The 12,293-nt window shown below is 43.1% G+C and overlaps 1 protein-coding gene across 5 annotated transcripts in view; it reads left to right on the top strand.

The window, feature by feature from the left end:
• CAPRIN2 (caprin family member 2) overlaps nt 1–12,293 on the top strand; it is an 857,580-nt gene that overhangs the window by 108,715 nt on the left and 736,572 nt on the right. For all 5 annotated transcript variants that reach the window (XM_078673768.1, XM_078673767.1, XM_078673766.1 and 2 more), the window contains exons 5-6: nt 4,153–4,391; nt 7,397–7,479. In XM_078673768.1, the coding sequence (XP_078529894.1) occupies nt 4,153–4,391; nt 7,397–7,479 (322 nt within the window). The remainder of the gene's footprint in view (nt 1–4,152; nt 4,392–7,396; nt 7,480–12,293) is intronic.

The raw sequence follows: 12,293 nt of genomic DNA, 5'->3' as shown, positions 1-12,293 counted from the left end.
ATGTCTCAGGTGAACAAGTCACTTACCTTCGATAACGCATTATGTGATGGAGACCGAATCGAACCCCAGATTCCTTAATGACCCTCCCATTGTCTCTGCTCTGGGTAATGGATCATGTTTTGGCTCAATTGTTGTGCCTTCATCTTTTGTAAAAAAATAAATAAAAAGAGGGAACATCCAGTGATATTGGCCATAGGAATCCTTTTTCATCAAGATTTTTTAGATATTCATATACAGAATTTTCTGGGCAGCGATCTGGGATATTACACAAGTGTATTTTCTTTAAGCACACTGTTCAATAGGGAGAGCAGTTTTGTTTGTGGCACTGTGTTTTGAGTGTAGAAAATAGTCACTGAAGAAACTGATGTCAGCAAGAGTTAAATGGACTCCATTGACGTCCCATCTGGTGGACTCACGACTCCCACTGCCAGCACGCGGACGTGCTATGGGAAAAGGTTTCTAAATATCCAGTCTCGCGTCTGGGGTGGATTCTAAAGTAAGAAATCTGCAACTAGATCCTGTTTCTTCCAGATAATGCATTACTGAAGGTAAGTAACTTGTTCTTCATGAATGCTTGGGCATGAGCACCTGGTATTCACTAACTTTAATTGCTTTAGTGCAGACTCACCCGATTGGGTCTCTGTGATGATGGAGCCTTGGGTATCCCAAAACAATCTGCATCTGAAGGCTTTGGTCTATCACTCTGGTCAATTTAAAGAGATTCGTCTCAGATGATTGTCATAGGAAGCTTTAAAAATGAACACACTCAAACCCCATCCCCCAAAAACCAATTCTAGGTTGAGTTTCTAAAGTCAAAGAAACATACTTAACACTTTATTTATTTTTCCGTGTTCAGGTCCTATTTAATTCCATTTGGCTTGAATTTTCTTTCTCTATTTAGTCTTCAGCATACTAAGATAGACACAAAGCTCAGTTGAGAAAGTGAGCGATAGCCTGTCTTGTGTTCTGGAGACTTTCTCTCCTCTAGTTTCAACTGACCTCCTAGCTCCCTGCCGTTTGTGTACTAAACTGGGTACTTCCTCCAGCTGATGTAGCAATGACCGCTTGAGTCACTACTTGTTGTAAGTTCAGCTGTAGAGGTTTGTAGATATTTATGAGCATCTTATGAATGCTGAAGAAGCAGGCAGAGGTGACTGTGACCCTTATTTTTCATTCTGAACTGGCTGGCTGCTATGACGCCCAATTTCCTGGCAGATTGAGCAAGCTGTGGGGGTAATTCGGATGGCTACTAGGAATTGGACCAGTTGTGTCTTTTCCAAATAAGACCTTTTCAGTTTTGTCACCGTTGAATGAGAGGAGAATCGCTTCTCTTAATGAAGGGGAGGTTGGAAAAAATGGGGTTGAGCAAGTGTCCAGTTAGATGGGTTGACCCTTCTATTTGTTGATATAGGCCTTAGTGATCGAAGGTCGTCCATTAGATTATTGGAGTCATTGTTGCTGTAGTCTTCTAGGTACCCTAATGTGATGAAGCATTAGACAGACCGAGTAAGTGAGGAGATGAGTTCCATTAATTTGATGCTAAAATTCTGCTTGACTCAGAGGTGATGTAAGAGAATCCCTTACATGGCAGGAAGAGTAATGGAACAGTCTGAAGGTGGGCTGTTATACCCTGCTGTTTGCATCGGAAGTCATGGCGGTGCAGTGGAGGCACAATTGATTGTGTCGATCCTACCCCCTGGTTTATGTTCTGTCCTGCTTGATAATGCTGTATTCTTATAAGATTGCAGTCACCCAATCTGGCTGAAAGGAATTAATTTAACCAGGCCTGTGAGTGTCAGGGGGCTGAGCTGAAGGCAACCTGATTAATTTATTTTACTGTTTGCTTCTACAGGGTGGCCTACCTATCTTTAACATTCCCCATACTGATACCTTAAAACCCCTCTTCCTTTTGATCTACACCCATCTTTGTTGAACCCCACACTTTCCTAGCATGGTTTTGCTTCAGTTTGTACCCCTCAACGCAGTCTTTTCTAGATATTCCTAGTTTATGGTTTCCAGTTCCCTCCTCTGGGCAGGAGTTTATGTAGATACTAGGAGGCCAATTCACAATTCTAGCTTTTATCCTAGAATATTGTACTTCCTCATGCCTTTGCCTCTACCCTTTCCACAATGTTATCTTTTCACTGTAAATGATTCACCACGCCATTCCCCCTCTGCTCTCCACCGCCATAATATAAATTTCAAATTTTTACAGGAACGGAGTTTTTGGAGATTTCACTTTTTGTCCCTTGCCTGGTATTTGATACTACAGCAGTCCTGTCTTTCCTGGTTAACTAAGTTGCCTCCTCCCTCCATCCGTAACTAGACTTGGCTGTGCCAAGTTGTTCATCAATTTTCACCAAGACGCCATATTTCACCGGAACACTATAATTTGTATTGGTTTTTACTTTCAGAAAAATCCCCCGCATCTAGCCACCTGGAATAATTGATTTGTTTTAATATAGCGCATACTTTACCCAACGGTGTCAGAGCCCTTTACAATAGAACCAGTTACTTCCGAGTACCTGGATTACATGCAAGCTGCGAAACATATATGCGTCTCAACACAAAATGAAAACTTTACACTGGCGTGTACGAGAGATGTGACATTTAAACCAACAGCCTAGAAATCTGCCAATATTGGCGGTAAGTGAGCAAAAAGTACTAGCGGGAAGTGTGCGCAAAGAATATAGAAATAGCATAATATTATGTAGCATAGCATTATGACATACACAGGCTACAGTGTACACTGAAATTCATCAATTTTGAGGAGCACAGAAAGAAATTCTTTAACAAAAGAGTCTAAAAAGATCTAAGATTTACAAAGCTTACACACTACCCATATTTAGGTCAAATGACAGCAAGCAATTTCTACTGGTCATATATCACAATAGTTAGATTCACTATTGATTTGATTTTCATCATCTTTATTCCTTTGTTTCTTAAATCTTGTGATAAAACAGGAAGACAATTTCAAGATGGAATACAGCCTACGCGTTTCGTCCCCGTTCACATGGGACTTCTTCAGGGCAACACTTTATCTTATTTAATCAAAATGTGAAATAAATATGCGTGATACTGGTGACAGCGGACTGCTAAAAGTACCAGGGGGCGTTACACGCCCAGGTGGCCAAAGCAAAATGAGAGTAAGGCTGATAAAATTTTATGCCTGAAAAGAAGAGGATCGTTGATAAAACACGCATATTTTTTCCACATTTGGTTAGACAATAAGAGATCACGAAGAGAGCAAGCAAAGGAACAGGACACCATGTTTAAAATTAACTGTGCAGTAGATGTGCCTTACAATTAGACTGAGGACATATAAGAGTGCGTAAGGAGTACGCCGCACCTGACAGTTGGTTGAAGATAAGACTCCTCATAAGATAAAGTGTTTCCCTGAAGAAGTCAAGTGTGAACTGGGAGGAAACGAGTAGGCTGTATTCCATCTTGAAAGTGTCTTCCTGTTTTATCACAAGAGTTAATGCCTTAGCTGCGGCCGTTATTTCGGCGCAGTGCTGGGCGTTCCAAAGAGTGGGCGGGGCCGCGTCGGCCGTTAAACAGTCGCAGCACCAGCCAGGTAGTGCTCCGAACGTTCATCGGCCGACGGCAGCAGCTATGAGGTTAAGAAACTAAAGAATAAAGATGATGAAAAACAATCCAATTATGAATACTTTTGTGATATGACCAGTAGAAATCGCTTGCTGTCTTTGACCTAAATATGGGTAGTGCTTAGTAAATCATAGGCGATCTTTTTAGACTTTTGTGGAAGACTTCCTTACTGTGCTCCTCAAAATTGTTGAATTGTATGTTTAAGCTTGGGTCTTTTCGGTTGACCCAAAGGAGTGTGCACTCTTAAACGTTAGAGACCAACTGTGTGCAGGCACAGTTTAGGCCATAACCAGAGTTTTGCTGTACTAGTGTATACTGAAAGTTGACTAAGGACAGTATATGAAATGATACACAATGGCAGTATACGATGATACATTTTCAGACAGAATAGACTGGCACAGATTTCTCTGGATATCCTATGGTTTGACAGTAAACTCAAATTTAAACTTACTGCTGATCCTGCCTCTTAAGCTTGCTACATGAGTCAAAGAATGACGACTCGCAATACGGCAATAATTTTAACTTTTTGTTTATCCCAATTAGTTATTAAAAGCACAAAAGAAAGTTTTGCGGCGTGAAACTATGGGTAAGATGGAGGCTGAAAAGAAGAAGCTGTGCACTGTCTTTCAAGTTCAGTACATACTTAAAAACCTGAGCCAAGATCAGGTGCAGAAAGACTTCCGAGCAGGAGTAAATGGAGCGATGTGTTTAACTACAAGTGAATTAGATTGGCTGGTCAAGTTCTCAAAGTTAACATGCCCAAAAAGAGATGAAAGCTTGAGGTAAGACTTTTGATATACCTATGATAAAGTAGTTTGTACCACAGACCACATGATTAAAGTATTAAATTAATGTGTCGCTTACAACCAGCCGAGTTCTTATCTAATAGTGTAATCCCTACTACTGAATACATCTTGTTGCCTAAATAAGACACAATAGCTACGAGGTAGCACTTTATTAGATGGTTGGCACCTTACTCTGTGTTTTATACATTCGAATCAACCTAGAACTGCTCCGGGGTGCTGTTTTAAACCAGAAATGCTAGTGTAGTGAAGCAGTCCAACTTTGATTGTGAGCTAGTGCAGTCCTCTCTACATCACTTCCTCTTCCTCGTTGTAAAAAACACTAAACCGGAGTTAAAATTGCTAGTACTAAGTGAACTGGTCTGAATACTTTAAAGTTTTTCAATTGATTTAAAAAAAACAGTCTTAAGTTTAGGTGCAGCATTTGGTTCTGCAACCAATTTTTGACATTCTCTCTCCTGTAAACTGGTGTATGATGTGGAGTGTAAAGCAGTAGAAGTGTTCCATGAAGAAAAATATGCAGACAAATTAGCACAGAAATTCAAGCAAATGGAGCTTTTAAAACCTTAATTACTTGTGCAACAGCTTACAGATTCTTTATTGAAAACATTACTTGATTATATGTTAATTTCAGACATATAGATCTTATTGCCAATATGTTTCGATGTATTAAATTTAAAAGCATATTGAGAAAATGGGATTGGAAATGGGGTGCGGCAAGCAAAAGTCTGCAGATCGTAGTGTTACAGAAAACACTGAATCTATGTGAAAGATGAGGAGAACTAGCAAAGGAGAGAAGAATATACTTGGAGTGAAGTAAGTTTATAAATGTGACCAATATCAAACAAAAAGATCCCCTGATTTAAAGAAGAGCAGGACATGGAATACTCAAAGAAAACAAAAAAATCCAACACCCGCTTCCTTTGCTATATACGGTCACAAAAAATAAATTCGAAGTTTTACTGCATATTAATGCTTAATCATTTATAAAATGAATTTAAATTCATGTAAGTCATAGCAGTAGTAGCACAAATAGATTCATTTTCGATGTTCTCATTGTCTTACTCTGCCATCACATTCTTAATAAAAAACACTTATACCGCATATACTCCACTCAACCAGCACTTAAAAACGAAAATCACCTGTGTACATATATTTCAAATTACGGTATTCAAGAAAAACTTCTCTTTAATTATACTATCATCAGATGTATATCATCTAAACATCAATCGTATATTTGGGTGATTTTGTCGTTGAATGTAAAAAATTTCCACTGTTTTTATAACTCATTACAGCCTCTGGTTCTTTTATCTTCACTTATCGATATTTTCCTTTGTTTAAATCTGATGTATGTGATTTATTTTCCTGTGGATAAACCCAGGTTGATCTGGGTTTCAGTTCTACCAAGAGGGAACTCAGTCTATCTGCCAGGATACCAATATTCGTTTTTGCATCTGTTCTGGAATATGTAAATGTAAATGTGTGGGACTTGTAAAGTGCACTGCTGCCCGTAAGCGTCCTGGCGCTGAAGACCGCTGGGGAACCCGTCCTGGCTTTCCCTGTGAGATGGTCCCTTCTGGGTATCTCCAAGATGAAACCAGGCATCCCTGGCGTCTGTGGGGGGCCGTTGTAGAGATGAGGCAAGCTTAATGCCCAGAGTTGCCGAGTGTGATCCCTGGTTAGAGTAGGCACCGAGGCGAGAATTATCGAGTCCGCTGACCCTGGTCCACGACCCTGCCGCGTCGGGAATTGAAACCTGGTCCCGGGCTGTTCTCTGCTTCCGGGTCTGCCGCCTCTAACCAGTGAGCCACACCACTCCATCAGTCTGTAGGTGCTATATAAGGTGTGATACTTTCCCTTTTGTGTAACAGTAGCCTCTATTATAAAGAAAGTGAAGATGGCTTCAGTGACACAATCATGTAAAAGTAGCTGCAAGTCTCCTGCAGAATGTTTATAAAAAAGGTTGGTAGCTATCTAGCTGGGAGATTTTACCAGCCTTCAGCTTAGCTGTGCTTCTGATCAACTCCTCCACATTAATCAGATGTGAAAGGTTTTCTATTTGTTCAGGTGTCTGTACTCTTGACTGCTTCCGATAGGAAGTAAGAGGAGGTATCTTGTGCATAATAGTCCATTCATTTTTTTCATGAAAGTTTTTAGTGTAAGTTTTCTTACATAAACAAGATAAATGACACGCCTTAAGCGTGACACAACCATTTATTCTGAAAAGCGTGACATCGTTCATTCTTAAGAGCACTAACTGCACCCTATATGCCTGCATAGTCCAGTTTGAGGCCCAGTCGAATCATCAAACATGACTTCTTTCCTTTGTTTTTATCCTAATTTTCAAGCAAATTAGTCTATTTTTATTGTCCCTGTTATAGTAACACTGATATCTGGAACAGTGTGTACTTTCTTGTTGCTATCCAGTGCTTTCACTTGAGCCCTAAGTTCACCCTAAGTTTATCCCCTTTGGATCCTATAGGTTTTCATAATTGGGATTCACAGCATTGTCTTGTCTCCACTCTGATCTTTCTGAGCCCCGAGGAAACTGATATCACACATCCTCTAAACACCCTTCAACACATTTCAGTGTGCTCTGTCCTATCTCGTCCAAATTGTAAAGGTCTTGATTGGCACTAGCACATTTAGTGTGGGCCATTGGATAAGTATGCTTTCATATGTTGATGATTTTTATACAACTGTGTGACTAAAGGGAAAAGCATATTGCTGCTACTGTGACCCATGCTTTTTTCTGCAAATCACTGACCGTCCTTGCTTTCCACTTAAGTTGTATCAACTGAGGTAACTTGCATTCTGTTACTATTTTTTGCTCAAATCCTTGTGGCTAAGCAGTTGATCGTTATTTGTTTGAGAAGGCTGGTAATAAGCCTAAAAGTTCAGAATAGTAAAGTGCTTCTTCGCATGCGTGGTTTGTGAGCTGCCATTACATTTATAAGTTTTGACACAGACTTTTTTTATTTAAGTCTTGAAGATCAAATGGAACAGTTGTCTCTGTACTACTGGGACCTTTTGGAAGGCAGTGAGAAAAGTGTTGCAGGCACCACCTGTAAGTATATGATATGCATTTATATAGCGAGTACATTAATTGTGTTAGGATTATTTATGCCCATTGCCCTTTTTTTCTTTGATGCAATTACTGTTGCGTTTAAATCAGTGTGACCTTAGATTAATCATTGACATGTCAGTATATCCAACTTCTTAGATTCATTAATTCAGTTTGAATAGGAATGGTATCAATATTGTGATGAGTCCATTATACTGTAAAATAGCTGCAGGAAAACAGATTGTTCAGCTATGGAAGTGGGTGCAGAATGGAGGACAGAGGGCCACTGGTTACTAAAAAGCCAAAACAAGCAGACTCCTATTAGGTGAATTGCTTTTTGTGTGGAATACCTTGTTTCCATTTGGTAGCTTGTATGAGCGAAGAACATTTAAAAGCCCAACCAATGTGACAAAATTAATGGATGAAAATGGACCAAAATAGAAAAATATAATGAAATTAAGCAAACATTAAAAATAAAAGAAATTACCCTATGAGTTATTGAAAAAACTAAATCTCTTCATTTGGAAACAGTGGAAATATGCATGTTTTATTCTAGTGCATCCGTGGTCATGGCCAACCTGCGATAGGCTGCAATTATGTACGAGTTAACTCTGGGGAACATTTAAGGATTAGGAAAATTCCTTGAGCTCAAATCTTCAGTGGTTCAAGACCGGAAGCTACAACCTAGCAGGCCTTCATGAAACTTTTTCTTTGCAATCCCACTGTAGCACTGATCCTTTTTTTTTTTTATAATTTTTTTTATTGAAAAAATAAACAAAGAAAACAGCAAGGCATCAATAATATACACAAAGCAAATAGACTGTACAGGGGCGGACCATCCGTACACAGACCACAATATAAAAGGGAAATACGATTGGGGGGGGGGGGCAAGGGGAGAGGAAGAAATAATAATAAGAAGCCTCAATATACGTTAGTCAAGGTCAGGGGGAAATCAGGGGATCAAATACAACAGTCTCAGGTGGCACACAGATCTCCTCTATAGCGATTCCAGGGGGCCCAGATTTTATGCCACTTTCGGGGACGACCTCGAGCAACGTATACCGTCTTTTCCCTGAACATACACCAATCCATGTCGGCTATCCAACCCTCAATAGTAGGAGGCTGCAGGGATCCCCACAATTGTGCAATATTGCGTTTAGCAATCCTCATTCCCAAGGTTACCCATTGCGTCCCGGCTACAGTATGATCAGTGGGCTCCCAAACATTTAACAGGCATCGCCTAGCTTCAGGCAAAAGTGCCACACCCGTAACTTCCTGAAGCACCCTGTGGACCCTGCACCAATAATCAGCCACTTTCCCACACTCCCAGATGTGCATAAACGTGGCCAGCTGGCCACAACCCCGCCTACACAGACCCTCTTCAGAAAAACCCATCTGAACCAAGCGGGGACCCGTGACATATACTCTATGTAGTATTTTGAGTTGGACTAGTCTCAGGCAAGCCGGAATTGCGACCTCCTTTGGTGAGGAGATCGCGGACTGCCAATCTTCATCTAGTTCCAGACCGTCACGGGTCCATTGATCACGCAGTAGCAACAAAAGGTCATCTCTATGGTTGATCAGTTTTTTATACACTAGGGAGATGTTACTGTCCGGTACATAGCCATCCGGAATACGGTCCTCCAGTGGGGTAGACTCTGGTATCTTCACCCCCTTAGAGAAGACCGAATCGAGGGCATGACGGATCTGTGCATAATGGAAGTACTCCGTGTCTCCCAGCTTGAACTTAGCTTGCAGGGCTACAAAAGACTTCACTTGTCACTTAACCCAGAGATCCCCCCACCCTGGAAATACCAATGAGGTCCCACTTGTCAAATCCCTTCGTGTTCCACAGGCTACCAAGCCGATCTGAGCCAAAAAGCGGGGTCGCCAACGTCAAGCGATCTTTCCACCCCAACGCGATGGTTGCGTCCTGCCAAACCCGCACAGCTGTCCGCGTCAGCCCCGTCAGAGATCTCACAACCGATCTGGAGTATAATGCCCTATAGTAATTACATCAGGGGAGCAACCACCTGTCCATAGCAAAACCCGGGTTTGGCCCGGGGCAATACGTACCATGGTTGATGGCCCCCAACTGCGACGCCCAATAGTACCGTTTGATATCGGGAAGAGCAATACCCCCGTCGTACCAGGGGAGCGTCAATTTGGCGAGCGCAATCCGGGGCCTACCATCCCACAGCAGTTTCCTCTGCAGACCCTCAACTATACGGAAGTAGCTACCGGGAACCAAATCAAGGGGATTTTGCAGGGCGTACAAAAAACGAGGAAGGGACAATATCTTAAAAAGGGCAGCACGCCCGAGTAACGAAAGGGGAAGTTTTCGCCAATTCGTCACGTCTCGCCGCAGCCGGTCCAAAGGGGAAGTAGATTTTTTTCATACCGGATCAAGGAGTCCATTGAACTAAATATACCAAGATATTGAAACCCCTCCTGTGCGATCTGGATAGGACATCCACGCGGCAAAACCGGGACATCTCCACTAAGAACATAAAGAGAAGATTTCGCCCAGTTGATAATCAGACCAGAGTTCTTACCGAAGGAAATCAATACATCGCATAATACTATCAGAGACTTTCTGGGAGAGGTCAAGTACAAAAGGAAGTCATCTGCATATAAGGAGGTACGATCCTCGTGTTCCGGGAACCAATAAATACCCCTTATAGAGGGTTCCCAACGGATCCACGCAGCCAGAGGTTCAAGCGCCAGAGCAAATAGGAGAGGAGACAGCGGGCAACCCTGACGGGTACCTCGCCCTAGACTAAACGTCGCAGAAACGCGGCCATTCACAACCACTTGAGCAAGGGGATCCGCATAAAGAAGCCGCACCCAGCCAATAAACTGCGAGCCGAATCCAAATTTAGTCAGCACCGCCCATAAATAGGGCCATTCCACTTTATCGAACGCCATAGTGGCGTCCAAAGACGCCAAAATGGCCGATTCACGCAGCGTCGCCGCCCTAGCAATAACACCGTGCAGCCTCAGAAGATTCAGTGTCGTATTCCGGTGCGGGATAAAACCAGATTGATCCGGATGAACTAGATCGCCAATAACTGTGATTAGTCTGGTAGCTAACAGCTTAGCAAGAATTTTGGGCTCCGCGTTCAACAGTGAAATCGGACGATATGACACATTTATTCCGCGGCTTTCCCTCTTCATGTATGACAACTATGGTAGCCAAACGCTGATCCTGCGGGAGAAACCCACCTTCGCGGGACTCCAGAAACATATCCCTCAAATACGGGGCAATCCTGTCGGGCTGAAGCTTATATAGCTCAATTGGCAAACCATTGGGGCCCATGGCTTTACCCGAACGTAAGGAGCGCATAGCTAATGCTATTTTATCCGCCGTGATTGCCGAGTCCATTAGATCCCTATCCTCCTCAGAAAGGCTGGGAAGGGCAATATCTCGAAGTAGTAAACGAGAATCCTCCTCCGGCGTATCGGACACGGAGGAATACACGGTGTGAAAATGACTGGCGAAACACTTCACTATCTCCTGCGGGTCTGTAACTAGGTCCCCATCCTCAGTCACAATCTCTGGCACCACACGACTTGCTCTATCATTCCTATCGAGCCAAGCTATCAATTTTCCAGCCTTATCTCCAACATCATAGATACGCCCCTGCTGCTCCCGACTAAGAGCCTTCGCCGCATCCAAGACCACTGATTTATATTCAAGCTGCTTCAGCTGCAGAACATGCAATTTTGAGTGGGTCACCTCCTGCTCCAGAGCTAATTCCAAATCAGTTATTTCTGTCTCTATTTTGACCACTTTCTCCTCTCTCCGCTTCTTAGCGCCAGTGATCAATGACCGGGCATGACCCCTCAGGACGGTCTTAAAAGCCTCCCACAGACAGACCGCGGAAGAAACCGAGCCCTCATTCTCTCGGACATAATGATCCAAAGCCTTAACAAGCACGCTACGAATCTTAGGGCTACAAAGATACCAAGGGTTGATAGGGGCAACCCGACCCTCAGCACCCGGGACCAAGTCTAGGCGGAGCCACAGCGGGGAGTGGTCTGATATCCCCCGAGCCATATGACGGACCTGTGCAACCCCAAACGCCTGCGCGGCCGGTACTAATACATAATCAATCCTGGAAAGACTACCATGGGCTCCCGAGTGAAATGTGTACTGCCGCTGAGTGGAATGAAGCAGTCGCCAGCAATCAACGAGACCCAGTGCATCAATAAAATCAGGCAGCCAATTATGCATCCCCTTGACGTCCCTGAGTGGATGTCTATCAAGCCGACACGAAACCACCGCATTAAAGTCCCCACCTAAAATCAGGAACCCAACTGGGAGGTGAAGCAACACCCGCCCCAGATCAGCAAAGGTAGTCGACTGTAAGCCTGGAGGAACATAAATAGAAACCAGTGATAGTACGACCCTCCCACCGCCCCGAAATCGCCACATAGCGTCCCCTATCATCAATGACAGTGGAGTCCACCTCTAGAGGGAGAGCAGCTCTAACCATAATGCCAACTCCACGAGATCCAGATGAGAACCCAGCATGGGCAATAAGAAGATACCCCTTCCTGTTCATGGCATGACACGTATGCCCTACTAAGTGAGTCTCCTGAAGGAGAACAATATCAGGGGATTGGCGTTTCAGGAGCTGTAGTACCACCCCCCACTTGATCTTATCCCCTAGTCCATTGACATTCCAGCTCATCAACCTCAATCCCCTACCCCCATCATAAAAAGAAAAGGTCCAGCCACGAGCTAGGTCCAATGCTTCGAAAAAAATGTCCAGCAATAGTGCACCTTGCGAAAACAACGAACAAAACATCCA

The sequence above is a fragment of the Lissotriton helveticus genome, chromosome 1_1, assembly GCF_964261635.1.
Source record: "Lissotriton helveticus chromosome 1_1, aLisHel1.1, whole genome shotgun sequence".
Lineage (NCBI taxonomy): Eukaryota > Metazoa > Chordata > Amphibia > Caudata > Salamandridae > Lissotriton > Lissotriton helveticus.
The sequence above is the reverse complement of the archived record's forward strand: the minus strand, read 5'-3'. Positions and strand labels throughout refer to the sequence as shown.